The 19,254-nt window shown below is 38.7% G+C and overlaps 1 protein-coding gene across 1 annotated transcript; it reads left to right on the top strand.

Moving 5' to 3' along the window:
* The first annotated feature begins 5,059 nt into the window (after positions 1–5,059).
* CDO1 (cysteine dioxygenase type 1) lies at positions 5,060–14,425 on the top strand. The gene is made up of 6 exons (XM_063087389.1): positions 5,060–5,137; positions 5,608–5,811; positions 8,904–8,981; positions 10,709–10,863; positions 12,891–13,060; positions 13,976–14,425. Exons 2-6 carry the CDS (start codon positions 5,642–5,644, stop codon positions 14,003–14,005), a joined length of 603 nt encoding a protein of 200 aa, XP_062943459.1. The 5' UTR covers positions 5,060–5,137; positions 5,608–5,641; the 3' UTR covers positions 14,006–14,425.
* Positions 14,426–19,254: the final 4,829 nt, after the last annotated feature.

Below are 19,254 nucleotides of genomic sequence, written 5' to 3'. Positions count from 1 at the left end.
TTTATGAGACAATTGATGTCAGTAATGTTGTGCTTTATCTTACTATGCAAAGATGACCCACAGCCCACAAAGTAAATGTGATGTTAGAAAATTGTGCTTCTCTCTTTAATAGCATCTATGCTGAGTACTTCATAATGAGTTCCCCATATTTAGGGCATTAAGTAAGTTAAGAATGTTTTATCTGTAATCAAAATAAGATTGGATACTTCCTGGAATCTATGATTTCTAAAAGTTTTAACCCTAAAGGAACCTAAAATATCTAATCAGATTAGAAAACCAAAAGAAGTGCAGGATACGCCTCAGATTAAATAACATTAGCTTAACTATGTATAACCCAAGATGGGTTAAAGTAGTATAAAAAGAAAATTGCCTTTCATAACGCTTTTGCTTCATTTTCTGAGGATTATAATCGGCTGAATAAGCTTTTGGCATTAGGGAAGCCAGCTACAGCTCACATAATAGAAAACAGTTTAGGAAGTTTAGTTTTACAAATACTATTTCCCTACATTATTCAGTCCACACTGAATTATTCACCTATTCCCTGAACATGCCTTGTGTTTTTTATTTTCTACATCTGCTCATGCAGTTCACTTATACCTTCACCCTTTCAAATCGTAACTCCTTCAAAGCCTAATTCAGATTTTAACTTTTCCTTAAAGCTTATCTGAATCACTCAAGGAGGAGATACCCACTCCCTGATAAAAACACTTAGAGCAAACTGCCACTATTATAGCATTTACTACATACTGTTTCATAGGCACGTATCCAACACACCTTCATGATTGTAAGGTCCCTGAAAATATGGTCCTTTTTGGTTTTTTATTTGGCACCCATACGTACATAGAACTTAGTACATTTCTTTATACATGTATAATCAGTACTGTAACATTAAATGTTGAGTGAATGAAATTGTGATCAGCAAAGTATGACTTAGCTTAGAAAAGCAACAAGAAAAGAAATTTGTATAACTTAAATTTTCATATGGCAGAAGGTAATGGAAAATATTTGCAACGTGACAGGGTTTTAATATCTAATATATGAACTCATTCCAATTGATAAGGAAAAAACCAACTGAAAAATGGGCAAAAAAATAGAAATGCAATTCAGAAAAGAAAAATACAGGTGACCAATAAAGCACGAAAGCCTTCAACCCCATTAGTTATAAAAAATGCAAATAAAAACAGATGCTGATTATCACCTATCGTATTAACTGTAATTAAAAACAATGTAAATCTCAGTATTGGCAAAGTTGTGGGAAGTAAGTCCTGTAATATTCTTGGTGAGTGGACTGTGAATTGGTACTTCATTTTTAGGGGGCAGTCTGACAATATCAAAAACTTGAAACTAAGTATAAACTTATTTGTTCATATAACTTTACATTTGTTCATTCACATATTGTCTATTATGTCCTCAGCCTTGGAATAAGACTAATAAGATCCCTGTTCTTGTGGCACTTTTATTCTAATTGGAGGAGGGACATTTTCAGATTTGAATTTAAATCAAAGTTTTTAAAATTGAATTTTTAGAAATACTGAAAACTAAAGAGATTTGATATGAGATATTAGCTTTAACTATGTTTTCTTACTGAATATTAATGAATGAAAGATAAATCATATATGTATAAGGCTGAGTAGAATTTCTTTAGAAGAATCCTTGTAAATCAACTCCCATAGTCCTTTCTATGTCATTGTTACAGATATACAGTGTACAGATCTTAATCTGATTGCTTCTAGTTACAAAGGAAACCTTATCCATTTGAGATGGCTATTTGTTACAGAACTGTCTTCCTTACGTGCCAAAATCTGCCTTCCTGTTTCTTGCAACTATTTGTTCACAGTTCTTCTATCTAGATCTACAAAGCAATCTTTCTCTGCCCATTTTCTCAAGTTTTCTCTTGGTAAATGGCAAATCTATCCTTCCAGTTGCTTAGACTCTTGACTCCACTTCCAACCCAGTTTCCATCTATCAGCAAATCCTGACAGCTTTACCTTCAAGAAATGTTCAGAATTCAACCATTTCTCATGTCTTTTGCTACCACCTTGGCCAAAGCCACCATTATACGTATTTTTTTCATTCAGATTATAATATCCAACCAATTGGTTCCACTATGCTCTCTCTGACCAAAATTCCCAGTGGCTTTCTGTATCAGAGTAAAAGCTGAAGTCCTTAAACTGCATGACAAGGGCCTGTGTCATCTGCAGTCCCCACTTTCCCACAGTCTGCCACCCACATCCATGTTCCTCTTTGCTGTTATTCAGACACAGCTTGCTCCTATTCCAGGGCTACTGCACTTACTGTTTCCTCCACCTGGAAACTTCCCCCATACACATAAATGTCTCACTAACATCCTTCTGTCCATGCTCAAGGAAGTGTTCCCCTGAACTCCCTTTAAAATGGCAGCTTCTCACCACTTACTACCCAACTTTCCCTGCTTTATTTTTCTCCATTGTATATTGTATGCAGTATGTGTTCATTTCTCTATGTATACTGCACACAATATTTGTTGGTGTGTTCTTTCCCACCCCACTCCCATTAGAATGCAAGCAAGCCCTATGAGAGTGGTAACTTAGTTCTGTGAGCAGTGCCTGGCATATAATACATGCTTTTAAAAATGTATTGGATGAATGAACGAATAGATGAATATTTCCAGACTTCTAACAATTCTAGTTTCCTTCTCTGGATATCTACCTCTATGTCAATGTCTGTCTGAAAATGTGACAATCATTACCTTGGGCAGTTCAGAGTATGGCAGAACTACCTCTCTGGATCTACATATTCTACTTGTGTTAGCAGAGCCTGTAATGTTAGTAACTTTTTTTAAATGACTGTAGTTAGGTTTCAGTGTGCTTGTCTTGGGAAGAATTCTGGTGTCTTTTGCAAAAAAAATGAAAAAACAAGTCTTGGATTTGAACTCACAGCCCCAGGATCCCTAAAGAAAAGCTAGCAATTGAATTACTCTAGCTAATTTCCAACATGCTTTTCCCAACTTTGCTATTCATACATACACTAAAATGTTTCTTGAGTGCCTAATCTGCACAAAGCACTGTGTGCTAGGCACTAATGGAAATATAAAAATAAAATGTAAGTGGAGCTTGTCCTAAAGGTTCTCAATGTCAAAATGATCCACATTAGTAACTGCAATACATGCTAAGAAATTTTAAGTGCCCTACGGAAGATAGTGATCATTCCTCCAGTTACTCAGGAGGAGGAGAGATTGCTCATTTGAGAAGAAAGCAAGAGTAGACCTTAAAATAAGATTTGGACATGTTGAAATGGCCTCCTAGAATCTAGGCAGAAGGAAAAGCTTAAACAAAAGAATGGATTTGGCAAGCATAAGAAACAGTGACTAATTCAATTTGTAAGAAGAATAGTAAATACTGAAAGATGGAAAAAGGAAGTTTAGAGCCAAAACATGGAGAACTTTAAATGCCAGGCTAACAAAATCTATTGTGTAGGAAAGTCAGAGTTACTTAAAGTTTGTGACCAAGAAACGACATCATCAGTTCAGTGCTTTAGGGTAATTAATCTAGTGGTTGTGAATCAAGGATTTGCATGGGGAAAAGCTGGAACCAAGGAATCCAGTTTAGGAGGCCAGTGCAGTAATCCAGCCAAAACAATAAAATCCTGAGTAAGTGCAGTAGTAATAAGAGTAGAAAGAAGGGAAAATATAAAAGATATGGAGATACTAAAGTTGGCAATTGCTTGAAAGGGCTCTGGAGAGTAACACAAGGAAAGAGTGGGCAGTGGTGGTTGAGGTTTTTGAGCCTGGGTGCCTCATTGCAGACATACAACATCTAGGAGTTGTAGAGCATGACTGAAAGGAGTTTCAGACAGTGTAACTGAGGGGCCAAAAAGTGTTAGAGATTGTACTCAGCATGTAAAAATTCAGGAGATGTAGGAGGCAGCCACGTAAAGGGTGATCGATGAAATGAGAATGGGGGACAGGAGGGGGTTTAGAGAAGAGACAATGGATAAAAATGTGTGAATATTAGGAAAGATCCTTGAGGTCTTTGAAGGTCAAGAGAAGGAGTCAGAGAAAGTAGGAAATGAATTGTCAGAAAAATTTAAAGAGAAGTAGTCAATTGTCAAATGCAGAGAAGATAAATTAAGCTTGTATTTGATTTTTCTTGTTCATTCCAAATATCCATGGATTAGAATAGCTGAAATGAAGTAACTAAGAGACTCAGAAAACACTGACAAGAATAAAAAATAATTTTGAGTAAACGATGAAAAGTGTACAATTTACTCTGTCCCTAAGTACTTTAATTAAAAACCACCTCCCAGCAACACACACCACAAAAGGTTGGCTTCTAGAGTGCTTTCTACCTGTAGCCCTTTTTGAACAATGGTGATTGAGCTGTTGTTTTTCCTTCTTAACTGTATTGTTAGAATATCTATAGTGTAATAAGTTTAACCAGGGATGTTTAAAATAAAACTGTCCGTAGCACTAAATTTCATTATGGGGGGAGGAGTAAAGGAATCTATATTTGCACTTCTGTCTTTCACTTTTTCTCATTTTTATTTATACTTAATTTCTGTTCGCAAAGCGTGCTAGGTTCTATGCACAACACAGAAATGCGCTTTCTTGTATGTACGAGTATGTACGTGCCAAGAGGCTCCTTCAAATTTAAGGATTCAAATCTAATTGGAACCTTTTGAATTAGTGCGTTAGGACTAATTCACCCCCCACCCCTGCCGCCTTATATTCACCTTCAATTAAAACATCAAGTTCTTTGCACTGGATATATTATTTTTTAGGGAATGTTTGATTTTAAAACCAGAGTCTAGAATACCTGACCTTCCATCATTTCACTAGTCTTACTCAAGAGCCGTCTCCTTTGTCAAAATGTATTTACAGTACATTACATTTAATTTTTTTTTAAAAAGAGCTTCTAGTTATTTTCACCTAGCCTGGGGCATATTACGGATATTTTCAATCGATAAAACTGTCTCACTCTACCCTGGGAGTGGAATCCACTCTCAATCTGCGCAGGCTCCTCACGATTCATCAGCTCTATTTGGAAGTGTCCCTTTCTTCCCCCTTTCTTTATAAGGGTCCCCGAGCCCTCTCCTCCCGACCGTTTCTGTCTGCGTCCCAGCTTCGCGAACCACAGCAGCAGAGGTGGCGCCGGGAAAGGTTGGGATGGGCGACCAAAACGCGCCGTTAAGGGGGGGAGATATTGCACGAAGCCAACCGCTGGGGCCCAGTAGAGAATGGGGGCCCTGAGAAGGCGTGGGGCGCACAAGGAGCCAGGGCTGTGTGCGTGGGCCCTGCCCGCACTCTCTCCCTGCTTCCGCCAACCTTTCTCCGGTTGCTGTCCGCCTCGCTCCACCTCCGGAGGGCCGTTGGTACATTCCCACTAACTCCAAAAGCTTAAAAAGGGCCCCGGGGGTGAACCCGCAGATTTGGTCCGGATTTGTGCTCGCCGCGCATCCCTAAAGAGCCCGACTGCCACGCTGCCAGGGGGTGGGTCTCTTGGTCTCTTTGTGAGGGTTTCTTTACGTTTTGGCTCTCGAGCGCCTGGGGGATTGTGTGTGTGTAGCTGTTTAGCTCACAGCTTAGGGTCCCTCGTCCCGGGCTCGCTGAGCTTCTCCACCGCAGCCCAGCAGTGAGAGGCGCGCTCTGCCAACTCCGCGCGGGATGGAGCAGACCGAGCTGCTAAAGCCACGGACCCTGGCCGATCTGATCCGCATCCTGCACCAGCTCTTCGCCGGTGACGAAGTCAATGTAGAGGAAGTGCAGGCCGTCATGGAAGCCTACGAGAGCGACCCCTCCGAGTGGGCCGTGTACGCCAATTTCGATCAGTACAGGTGAGCGCGCTCTAGCCTCAAAGTCTAGCGGCGCCGAAGCTCCCAGTGGAGGAGGAGCGGGCGTGGGGGAGGGGGAGGCACAGACGAGGGGATCTGGCTCTGGGGACCCCGGGCCGCACTGCGCCGTCGGCGCCCACCCTCCAGCCGCCCCCTTATTCCCTCGCCGGTTGGCGCTGCGCGTTTTGGCCTCGGCGGCCGCACGCGGGAAGAAGGTGGATCCTACTGCAGCTGGTCGCTGGCCGCAGACGACAGACGATCGGGCGCCGGCAAAGGGGGCCACCGCGCGGCTACGAGGTCTTCTGTCCTCTCCTCGCCCGCATACCCTTCCGCTTTTAAACCAACACTCCTCTCACCCCGGCCTCGGGAGAATGCCCTCCTTTCTGGAGCTATGCCGACCCCGGAGCGGAGGTGCGCGGAGACCCCCGCGGCCTGACGAACTCAGGCTTGGCCCGCCAGTCCCTTAAGGAACCGACTGGCTGGACTAGCGGAACGGCTCCGGGGAGAGAACTACATCGGGTTTCAGAAGAAAAGGTGATGGTGAAGAGCACAATTCCCGAAGTCAGCTCTCCGTTACTACGCTTCGGTCGCCCGCAACCAGGCACCTTCCAACACGCATTTTTACTAATGTAAAATAGCGTCCTGGGGTTGGCAGCTGCAACTATTCAATTTCTGCTGTCCCCTCTTCCAAACCAGTTTAACCTCCCCGACTGAGAGTTTATTTAAATCCACCATCAGGATTCACAAATTAAACACACGACTGCCACTTTTTCAGCGCCCAAAAGCTGTGCTTTCTCTTACCTTCGTTCTGAGCTTGTGGATGTAAATGGAAGGCCGCTACTTCCCAGATGTGCTTGAGTGGGGTTGAGTGAGGCTGGGTCATTTGCAGCCCCGGCTTAGTGGTTAAGTAAAAATGAATCTCTCTACCAGTCCTCGGAGGCCAAAAGTAAAATTTAATCACCCTGAAGGGTTAGAGTTTCTGCTTTTCGGAAGGGCAACCAACGCTTCAGTCTTTCTGATTGGTTCGGTTGAGGGTACGGAGAGGGCAATACTTGAAAGAAAAGAATAAGGAAAGAAGTTTGTTTTCCTAGGGAGAAGTTTCTATTAATCAAACATGTAAGATGTTTGGTAAAGTCTCCTTGGCAAAGACCGTTTCAACTGTATTTTAGGATTGAAATAGAAAAAGTGAAGCCCTCTGAGGATCCCATTCAACATTTGTAAGTGGCTTTAGGAAATTCCTTTCGTTCCTCTCAACTCAGTTCACGGTAAGGTCCTTCTATGGCTTTCAATAAAGCTACCAAAGAGTCTAGGTTTTAAATTTTGCTTGGATTTGCTCCAGGTTACTGAGGGCTTGTTATGGGCCTAATGCTTCACACATATGAGATAGGTACCATTCCTACCCCTATTTTACGGGTAAGGAATGGAAGGCAATGAAGAGGTAGGCAAATTGGATAGCTTGCACAATAGTAATTTCTATGAAGCAGCGGCTCGAGGATTAAAATTAGCGGTACTGTTCCAGAGCCCGCACTCTTAAACCACTACTAAACTTCCTCCAGACATAGCACCTTAATAGTTTTCTTCTGACTAGATCTATTATTGGCCTAGTGAAACTAATTAACTAGTTGGGCTCTTAATCTAAGGGCATTTCTAGGAGCCCTGACTTAGTCTTGATTGACAGACTCTAAACCTTTTGAAATGCAACCAACTGGATTGATTGAGTTGTTTGGCAGGTAGCTAAGGCACAGCTCATTAAGATAATGGTGTAGTCCTGAGTGGGCGATTGGGTGAAGAGCGAGAGAGGAGAGAAGAAATCAGTTCTTTAGTATTTTTGGCTTAGAATAGGTCCCTAGCCCTGTGAAGGATTCTGATCTCTGACCTTGGAAAGGCCACTGCAGAAGAACCAAGAACATATTTTCCAGTGTGGGCCAGACAGAAGCAAGAGAGGTGACCCTAAGACTGGTGGAGGGAGAAGTAGGATCCTGGTACAGGAACCCAGTTTACTGCAAACTAAAGGCTGTGTGTACAGCCCCTTGTTAGGACATAAAGCACTACAAAATAAGGAAGGCTGACTGTTAAAAAGCACTTACTAAGCAAATCCCTCAAGGATCACGCAGTGCTACCCCCTGGCTCTGAGCCTGGAGAGGAGAAGAACAGGACAGGACGGAAGGGGCTTGCTGGACAGGAGTAAACAGAAGATCAAGTGAACTAATGCTACAAAAAAAAGAAAAAAAAAAGGAGATCCTCTTAGAAATGACAGTCTAAATGAATGTGATAGTTATCAAACTTTGCTAATTAGATGGTGTCAATAAGCACTCTTTGGATCAATAGAAACTGGAAAGTTGATTTTTAAAAATTTTTTCCGGTGATATGGTTGTGGGAGTTTTTTGGTTTGGATTTTTTTTTTTTTTTTTTTTTTTTTTTTTTTTTTTGCCAACTACTCATTTCTCCTAATTGTAAAAGGTTTAGAGTCTTTTCTTCCCCAGTGTAGTCTCTTTTGTTCTGGTACATAGGTCAACACCCTCCCTATTTGTGGAGCACTTTTCATTGTTAATGCTTTCAAATATGATTTGTGTCTGGTCTTTAGTAAAACTAAGAAAAATTCTAGAACAGATATTTAATGAAAGCTTGTTTCTCAAGTCCAGATTTAGCTACAGAGAGGGAAAAAACCCCCAAACAATAGCAAAATTCTTGCCTAGAGCACTACGGCACTTGGCAAATACCTTCTGTTGAGAAACTCACTTTGTCAGTTTGAGACTATCACATGGAGAAACATGAAATTTGCTTTTTTTCCTTATCTTTCCCATGCCATTAATAAAACTGAGCAGCTACCCCATAATTCAAAATACAGAAATATCCAGAATGAACTGTGAAAAAATATTTTTCATTTGTGCTGGTTTTTTTTATTAGAAAGCCATATTTAAAGTTGCTTAGACACTCTGGTTTCTCTTCAGATCGTATAAATCTTTCGCCTTTTAAAGTTGCTTAGAGGTAGAAACACTAACATTTGTGAATGATGGTGCTTTATGCCACACTTATTTTTACTAGTACTTGTTTAAATAACCAAATTCAAACTTCTGAATACATTCTTTCTTTAGGTATACCCGAAATCTTGTGGATCTAGGAAATGGAAAATTTAATCTGATGATTCTGTGTTGGGGTGAAGGACATGGCAGGTAATATGACTATTCATTCATAGATATTTATTAGAACATCTATTCTAGCATATGAGAAGTATGGTGACAGGCTAGCCACATTTCTTGCAAGTAATGACAAACCTCATTTTATAATTATTTGTTCACAATGTCCCCTAATCCCAACAAAAATTCTCATTGGAATTAGCATAGGGGGTTCATGTATACACCCTGTAAATCAAAGGGAGTTCATGTATACACCCTTAACCCTCTGTCTTCTTTGGAGTTAAACTTTATATGGACTTATGCTTAAAGTTGACATTTGTGGTGTTTGAGGTGTGTAAACAAATTGTGAGACCAAAGAGCAAAGCATGGAGATTTGGAGCTAGAAAAGCATTTCAGAAATTCAGAAAATTAAGGAGTATGCTCCCAGTATGAATCTGGCCCTCACATTATGCGCAGGAGGGGTGAGTTAGCTTTGTACCTCATAAATATTCTTAATAAAAAAAAAAAAAAAGGAAAAGGGAAAAAAGAAGCAACAAAAAAATGGTAAATGGAAAATAAAAATGAACATAGCAGAAATAGGTCATAGATATATAATTATAAACAATATAAAAGTTGCAACTCAATTATCAAAGACAGATTTTCAAGTTATAATAAAAAAAATCAAGCCATTAAAAAAAAGATTCAGAAAATTTCTTTCTACTGCACTTTAATTATTTAGTTTCTTTACCTAGAGGCAACTTAAACTAATACTGATTCTTTGAAACTTATTTCCTTAATTTGTCTTTAGTTTGTACACTTGCCAGTCTTACCATCTAAGCACTATCTTTTTAAACAAGTCCTTCTCAGTCTTTTGAGAATGGTATAAAACAATAATCAAACCCATTTTTGATGGAAGAAAGGAAATGGAGTTGTTTTCATTCATTCTCTCAATATTTTTTTAAAGCAGATTATATGTCAAGAGTAAGACTAGGCTCTGTGGATTTAGGAAACAAGTTCTTATGGTACATATATAAGGTAATAGAATTCAACGTATGAAATAAATACCAAAATCATATGTAGGTTCGTATGTTTTAATCCATCCTACAGCTACTACTACTTCATAAATACTATTTACTGTAAGATTACGTGAATATATCCTTTCTTTCCTTGCATCCAGTTTATTTTCTTTCTCCCACCAATATTGAGAAGTAATCACAGGTAGGCTATTTTAAATCTGGACAATGTTTACTTTATATATATGTACGTACTTTACAGTATAATTTTAGGATAGTAACACACATACATATGCCTTTTTCCTCCTCAAAGGAAAGATAAAGAGAAAAAGCCTGTGGAGAAAAAGACTGAATGTTAAGTGATCTTTTCAGCGTGGTGCAATTGTTATAAATGATTGTCTTTTCTAAAGTTTCTGTAATGTACTTTCATAATCAAACCCTAGTCCCGCCTCAATGAGTTATTTTGGGGAAGATAAAAGCTTGGTGGTTTTGTATTTTTGTTATAAATGTAGAATTATGATAAGGTTAAAAAAAAAACAAAAACTGTTCTTTAGTAAGGGTATGCATCAAAATTATACCCCTTATATGCATTGATATGGATGACATTTTACTACTTTGCCCGGAACAATGTTGAATTCTAAATTGATGATATTTTTAAAATCCAGCTGGAATGGATTTTTGGCCTGGGTGATGTCCTATTCACTGTGTGTACGTATCAGCTCTGTGTACTAGACCATCTACTGAGTTCAGTTGTCATTTGTGTATATATAGCAGTATTCATGATCACACCGACTCCCACTGCTTTCTGAAGATGCTGCAGGGAAATCTAAAGGAGACATTATTTGCCTGGCCTGACAAAAAATCCAATGAGATGATCAAGAAGTCTGAAAGAATCTTGAGGGAAAACCAGTGTGCCTATATCAATGGTAACATCCTATCCTTTTTCTAAGAGCAAGTGGGGAAAAACCATGGATTCCTATCTGAAATATCAGTTACTTACACATGTGCAGTAGAACCTGGATCATGGAGTCATGATTAAAAAATACTTGGGGGCTGACTGGTTAGCTCACTTGGTTAGAGCATGGTGCTGATAACACCAAAGTTGAGCATTCAGATCCCCTTACCAGCCAGTAGCCAAATAATTTTTTTTAAAAACCAAAAAAAAAAAAAAAAAAAAAAAAAAACTTGGGAAATGATATAAGCACAGTGGATTTTGGACTTTAAGGCTTTGAATTTGGGTTGGAGTTACTTATTAAAAATATATGCATGCAGATTAGCATCCACTGAAAAAATCCCATTCACCTGCCAAGATTTAGGACAGGTAGAATCAAATATGAATTTACACCCTTATTTTGGTGGAGCATATACTCCAATGGCTCTGTGAGAAAGGTTTTATGGAAGGTAAATTTTTGAGACTTCCTATATCTAAAAATCTCTGTATTCAACTCTTCCAACTTGATTGATAATTTAGCTGGATATGGATTATGATCTGGCAAACATCTTCCCCCAGAACTATGCAGGTAATCTCTTTGTTAGTTTTCAGTGTTCTTGTCAAAAGCTTGGTATCATTCTGATTCTTTAATCTTTCTATGAAACCTATTTCTAGAAACTTTGGGGATCTTCTCTTTTGTTGTCTTCTCTCTGTCCCCAATATTCTGAAATGTTACAGTGATGAATCTTGTTTGATGACTCATTCATTGTGCTGGGTTCTCTTCAATCTGGAAATTCATGTCCTTCAATTCAAGAAAATGTTCTTAAGTTATTTCTTTGATTTTTGATTTTTGTTGTTCTAAACTCCTATTGTTTAGATATTAAACCTCCTGAACTATTTCTGTTTTTTTTCATTCTTATTTTTTTAATCTTCATCCTTTTGTTCTTTGGGTCTTCCTCAGCTTTTTCTGCCAGCCCTTCTATTCAGGTTTTTATTTCTAAAAGCTCTTTTTATTTTCTTGTCTCTTTTATGGTATTTTCTCTTATCTCTCTGAGAACACTAATGATAGGTTTTTTTAAGTCTTATCCTGAGTAGTCTGTCTCAAGTTGCTTTTATCGGGTTGCTCTGGCCTCTGTCTTTCATACTAGAGGTCTTGCTCAAATGTCTGGTGACCTTGGCTATGTGCTAATATTTAAAAACCAGGGTCAAAAATGTTAAGTGGTATCTGTGAACACATGAGTGGAGCATGTCAGCCGGATTTCACTCTACAATTATCTGGTAGAGCCTTTTCCCTGAAGAACTCCCAGTGACAATATCTTTTGGGCTTTTATCTTCCCTGAGAAACTGCTTCCCATGTCTGCCTGGAGAAAAAAAATCCTGTCTGGCAGCTTGGTGGCGACTAAAGCAGGGATCTTACCATTCAATATGTAAATTTTTGCTTAATTCGCCTATTTATCACCTGATGTACACTAGTCCTGAGTTCATCTGTTGTATTCTTTCTAGAGAATAGATCTCAGTCTTCTACTGGGGAATAGGGGAGGGAGAATTGGTGAAAGGAATTTGAGATGCTGCTTCTTAAACAGGCTTTCTGCCAGTTCTTCTATTTTTAGCCCTATCTTCACTTTCATTTCCAGAAGTACCTGGTACTGCCAATTCCTGAGCTATTTGGCAGTTTCAAGGTATAAATCAGGTTATTTCTTGGCTTTTCTCACAGATGGCTTAGGGTTCAGCTTCTTCTGCTGTGTAAAACCAACCATATTCTTGATGTTTTCTCTTTTTTTGTTTTCTTTGTGCATTGATACCTTTTTTATTCCTTTACTATAATAGGAGGGGGGGTTCCAGGAAGGAGCAGAGGCTAATGGATATAACTTTCTTACTATCTTTAGCAGTTCAATTTAACTAATTTCTGTTAATTCCTTATGCATCAAAATTGATTCACGTTCTTAAGTGATTAAGAAAATGTTTACCTACAGCTATCATCTAAGTTCCTTTATCTATTCTTTTCTCTTGGATGTTGTTTAGATTCCATTGGCTTACATCGAGTAGAGAATATCAGCCATACAGAACCTGCCGTGAGTCTTCACTTGTACAGTCCGCCTTTTGATACATGTCATGCCTTTGATCAAAGAACAGGTCATAAAAACAAAGTCACCATGACATTCCATAGCAAATTTGGAATCAGGACCTCATTTGTAAGTATAATTGCTCTTTCTCAGGTTTAAATGCTTTGTGGTTTGGCAACATTACACTGTATGTATTGCTTTTCTTGTTGTTCTAAATATTATTTGAATATCTTAAGTTTTAAATATTCATGAGTTGAAGAATGAGATGAATCTTAACTCGGGAAAAGCCCAACATATCTTGTTTTCTTTAACTTTGAAGACCATGTTTTCAATTTATAAAAAACAAACTAAAAACCCCATTTCACGCAAAGAATTGCTTAATTGAGAAACTTCAAGATGTATGCTCATTCCTAAAGAAGTTTTCTTTTCATTTATTTGGGAATTAAGAGTGAAACTATATTATTTAATATAACTGCTACTGCTATGACTGTTCATAGATCTAATTTGCTGGGACAACACAAATAAGTTGCAGAGTTAACCTTTGTAAAGTTAAGACCTTATTCTGATGATATATCTAAAGAAACTTGTCTGTTTTGATTGCCAGGTTTGCTTTTTCTTTGAGTTGTAATGCTATTTAGATCATAAACAAGTTAGAGAATAGACTGTACTAACATGTTCCTTCTTGAGGAACAGGCATTTCTACCTAAAAATAACAAGACAACCAACATTAACATGGTATGGCAGTCTTCTACCTCTGGTGTAATAAATTGTTCATTTAGGGGAATGGTCTTTATTTAGTAATTGGAATATCCAGAAAAAGTGCATCAAAACAGACTGAAAACAATCCTCATGAATCTTATGAAAGAACAGCCTTTGAGAGAAGCTAGGGCAGATCCACATTCTGAATCCTAAGAGATATTCTTATTGCAGGAATGAAAGAAAAAGGCTCCATGGCCATAGCTGGAAAAGCAGGACTACTTAGAACAAGATGAAATGTCTTGTGCAAAGATTCTTACACAGCTTTCTTTTTTTCCTTTCTTATAGACAACTTCAGGTTCACTGGAGAACAACTAAAGAGCAACAAACCCTTTGAGGTTTTACTTTAAGGTCTGCTGAACGTTTGCCTTGGACAGGAAGGCCTCCTACCATTTCCTGTTCAATAATACACTTAGATCTACTATAAGGCAGATGCTAATTACAAGGCATGAAGTAAGCAAATAGTGCCCTGAGCTACTGCGGAAGAAAAATCCCATTTAAGAAAAAGTCATGTGATTTTAAAAGCCAAATCAAGTACTCTCCTGGTTCTATCCTTTAATTCCATTGAAAACATACTGGGAGTGTCAATTAGAGTTTTTACAGCTTTTGGAAACACATTGGTCTTTGAACTGTAATTAGTATTAACTAAAACAAGAAACCACAGATATCCAATACCTGCTTTGTTACCTAGAGGACTAAATGTAGGTTTCTTTAGAATACTTTGTATTTTCTTAATATTTGAAGATAATTTTTTGAATCTGTGGATTTTATTTTTTCAATCTTATTTTACAAATTCCTTTTCAATGAATAATAAATAAAGAAACTTAAGGCACTTTGCCATTTAATAATGAAATGAAGGGCAGAGAATTTAGAAAAATGAGTGTACCCAAACCTACAACAAACCAGAACATAAACTCATGTCTGTGTCCCATGGTCATAGAGACTTTGTACTGCTACCAAAATTGCCAAATAATTTTAATAAAACTGGATTTGAACATGATTTGAAGTTGTCTTTCTGGTTCACATTAAAAACTTTATGTAAGTCATAGTTTCTGACACAGATTAACAAGAGCACTGTGAAAGATGCTTTTATGATGTAAGAATAGGAGAGGGCTAAAAAAAATATATTCGAAAGCAACTTACCTTTTCGGACTTCATATGTGTTCATTAATTGGTCAGAGATACCAACCTGAGGGCCTCTGGCACTAGTGTGGCTCATAGGCATGATCAGTTTAACCTGTGTATGTGTTTAAATGTGAATTGGTTTTCAACATTTTAAAACTGGAGATTTTAAAACAAAACAAAATGAAAAAAGAAACTAGAGATTTCATAGAAGGTAAGGATCTAGAACACTGGGCCTGTATTTCATTTGCATTGGCATCAGCTAGGCTAGGTTCTACTCCTTAGATGATGCCACCCCTCCATCTGCTGCAGTCCCTAACTCACCTATTTCCCTTATTTATGTTGCCTGCAAAGCCCACATATGCATCTGTGTTTGCTGTCCCTGCTGTAGGTGATTTTCTTAGAAATAGCTTAATTAGAAAATAAACTCCTTTGAAAATAGTTTCTAATAGGTCATTGATTGTGGTGTTTATATTGTCGCAGAATTATTTACATCTTTATGTGTAAGCTTTCTATCATCTTTGAGAAAGATATTAACATTTATTAAATGCCTTCTACATACTAGGCATTGTTACAGATTGTTTGAACATACTTAATAACAAACTTAATTCCGAAAAAACAACCATACGAATTAGATACTGGATTGGTTTTCTGCTGCTGTGACATATTACCATAAACGCAGTGGCTTGAAGCAACACAGATTTGTTATCCTACAGCTCTGTAAGTCAGAGGTCTGACTTTCACAGTGTTAAAATCAAGGCATTGTCAGGGCTGCACTCCTTTCCATAGGTTCTGGGTAGGATCTCCTCTCCTATTTTTGGTTTTCCCAGTTTCTGAAGACTTCCAGCCCCCGTCATCCATCTTCAAAGCCAGCAATGGTATGTTTAGACCTACATCTCATCACTCTGATATATTCTTCTACTTCCCTTTCCTGCTTTGAGGAACTTGTGTGATAATGTCTCCACCTCAAGCTCATACCCTTAATCACGTCTGAAAAGTCTCCTTTGTCACATGAGGTAATATATTCATAGGTTCTGGGGATTAGAATGTGGATGTCTTTTGGGAGGGGCTATTCTGCCTAACACAGTCTATTCTCACCCCCAATGAGCCATGTCCAGCCCACATGCAAAATAGATTCACCCATCCCGAGATCTCCAAAATCTCATTCCATTACAATATCAACCCAAAGTCCAAAAATCTTGCCTAAGTCTCATTATCTACAGTAGGTATAGGGGAGGTTCTTGTTGTAATCCATTCTGGGACATGATTACTCTTTATATGTAAACCTATTAAGCATGATTAAGAAGATTTCCAAAAGTTATCCAGCCAAGATATTATAGAGCTAGGATTTACAGGCAGGATTTGATAACAAGAAACCTTCCTCTAAAACTCATTCTCTGTATTCGGGTGTCTTTCAAGTTAGAAGACACCTAGTCCACTTCCCATTTTTGTGTACCAGGTTATATATCAAACAAAATTATGGTATAGTAATACATTCTATATACATGGAATACTTAAATGTTTAATAAGTAGCACTTTTAACACAAATGAGGTAATAACCCTGTGTAACAGTACTGGCGATATGTAAATCTGAGGATCCTTGTGAATGTAAGGCTCAGCCCAAATGGCCATGCTGCCTGCCCCAGCCTCTGGGATCGGCTCTGTGCCCTCCTGCCCATGACAGCATTCACCCAGGAGCAGTTGTGCAGATTCTCCTAGAGGAGCTCAATGTTCACCTGGGTCACTGAGGTGTTTGCCCCCATGGCATGACAGTGACAGCATCAAGGGCTCAAATGGACTTTGTAGGAGTGAGAGAGAACCTTGAGAGCTGGAATCACGCTGATTGCTAAAGGATAGATGGGAAGTAAAAGTGGGTAAGGACCTGTGGCTAGAAGAGGAAGAGGAGTGAGTCAATGGCTAGTGAAAGGCCACTCTGGAGGTGAATGCGTGCCACCTGAGCACTCAGTACCTCCCATCTCACCTGCGGCTCCAGCCATGCACTTGGCTGCTCCCTCTCTGCCTGACATGTCCCTTTCCCAGTTCTTTACCTGGCTGGCTCATTCTTACCCTTCTTCTCCCCAGAGAGAATTCCCCAATCAGCCTACCTCAAAGTGAAATCTCCAGGCACTCTCTATCCAACTTCACTGAAGCACTTATCTGAAGTGTCCTTTCTTTTTTCACTGTTGTCTAAACCCTACTGCCAAGATGCAAACCCCATAAGCGCAGAGACATTTTTTCATTTAACACTGCATCCTGACCACTTAGACTCTACGTGACACGTAGTAGTTGCTCAATATTTTTTATATGAATAGAAAAAACCTCAACCTCCTTAAATGATAATTTTGTATTAACATGCTCTAATGCTATGGTCATTTCTATGTGCCATCAAATCAAACGTGCAATTTTTACTAAGTATGGAAATTTTAAGGGTCATTTTCTTAAGCCACAGACTTCTTTCGTAAGGCCTATGTCAGAGACTTATCTTTTAGTGTGGGTTCATTAATCATGTAATTAGACAAACTAGGTGGTGAACCAACGGCTTTTGTGTGTTTTCTGGAAGAGAACACCATTAATTATCCTATTTATCAATGGTGCTTAGCCTTTTTATGGATCATGAATCACTTTGGAAATCTCTGAATGCTAAAGAACATCTCTCTGGAAAGGCAACACACAACAAATTTGCATACAATTTCAGAAAAGATTCATGGACCCTCCCAAGTCCTGTAGGGGCCCTGGTTAAAGAGCTCTGCCCTATATGAGCCAAGGCTCGTTGGAAATGGTGGCTAGTTGACTTCATTTTCTGAGATTTAAGAAGGTATTAGCATGCTGGGAAACTAGTTAATCTTTTAAAAGTTACAATGGGGTTTCTACGAAACAAGCTACCTTGTCCAAGGCACGTCGGCACATTTCACAAGATCTGTTCTTTCTGTTTCCAAAGATGTGAAAAAACCTTTCAGACTTTCACAACTTTATTTATCCAGTTGGTAGATGTTTTCTTTAGAAAAAAAAAAAAATGTATGTGGGAGAATGAAATAAGCCAGACACAAAAGGACAAATATTGTATGATTCCACTTATACAAGGTACCTAGAATCAGCAAGCTTATAGACAGAAAGTATAATAGAGGTTACCAGGGGCTGGGGGATGGGGGAATGAGGGGTTACTGTTTTTGGTAGGAATGATGAAAATGTTTTGAGTATAGATAGTGGTGATGGGTACACAGCATTGTGAATATATTTAATGTCACTGAATTGTATATTTATGAATGATTAAAATAAATATGTATATTTTCCCACAATAAAACATTATTTCTGGGCTGGCTGGTTAGCTCACTTGGGAAGAGGTTGGTGCTGGTAACACCAAGGTCAAGGGTTCAGATCCCTGTACTGGCCAGGCACACACACACAAATATATATATCTCTAAAAAAAAGTATTATGTGGGGAGAAAAAAGGTGTGTGTGTGTGTGTGTGTGTGTGTGTGTGTGTGTGTGTGTGTGTGTGTTTTGGAATAGGTAAGACACACTAACCATAGATAATATAAAAGGTATGAAAAACATATGGTGAAGTCTTTTTCCATTCCTATTCCCAGGCTCTCGGTTTCTCTCTTTAGAGGTAACCAGTATTACCACTTTCGTGTGTTTCCTCGTTTATTTTTTCCCACTTTTTAATACACAAATCATCCTAAAGTCCATGTGCACGATGAGATCTTTCCATATCAGAATGCAAACATCCTTCATTCTTTTGTACTGACAGTTGCATGGTATTCCGTCGTATGAATGTACTGTAGTTCAGTTAACCAGAACCCTACTGGTAGAACTTTTAATTTCCATCCTTTTACAATGACAAATAATTCTGCAATAAATAAACACATACGTAATGTCATTTCAAATGTATCAGTTGACATATTTCTCTGTTGCAAGATAAACAAGATAACAGGCCCCAGGGAAATGAGGTAACAGCAGAAGGTCATGGCAAGCTGCCCCTGCCTGCTGGCTTCTCTTTAGAGCAGAGCCAGCCACTTGATGCCCTCACCCTGGAAACCAGCCGTTTCCATTCTGTTCATCGGCTGACTGCATTCCTGCAAAACTCCAGTGCTGCCAGAAGTTTGTCACTCATAGATTATATCACGCAACCAAGAAAGCCTAAGTTTGTGTGTTAGTAAGAAAAATAATGATCTAGTCATAGTCAATTTAGAATTCTGCCCTATTCTCAACAGGGGAGCAAATGCGTTCCTTATATTTGTTTTGTTTTTTTATCATTCAGCTTTTTGTGTGGTTGAAGATGTGATAGCTTTATGAGCTGTTTAAAAGCATGTTGAACATGTTGCTTACTGGAGGCATTTGGTTTATCTTTTGAATAATTTACAAACAGATATAAAGAAACTGTGAGAGACTGAATCTCCATTAGGAGTCAGAGAGGCATTATTACACAAGCTAAAGGAAGTGGC

This window comes from Cynocephalus volans, chromosome 2 (assembly GCF_027409185.1).
Source record: "Cynocephalus volans isolate mCynVol1 chromosome 2, mCynVol1.pri, whole genome shotgun sequence".
NCBI lineage: Eukaryota > Metazoa > Chordata > Mammalia > Dermoptera > Cynocephalidae > Cynocephalus > Cynocephalus volans.
This window is presented reverse-complemented; position numbering and strand designations above follow the sequence as displayed.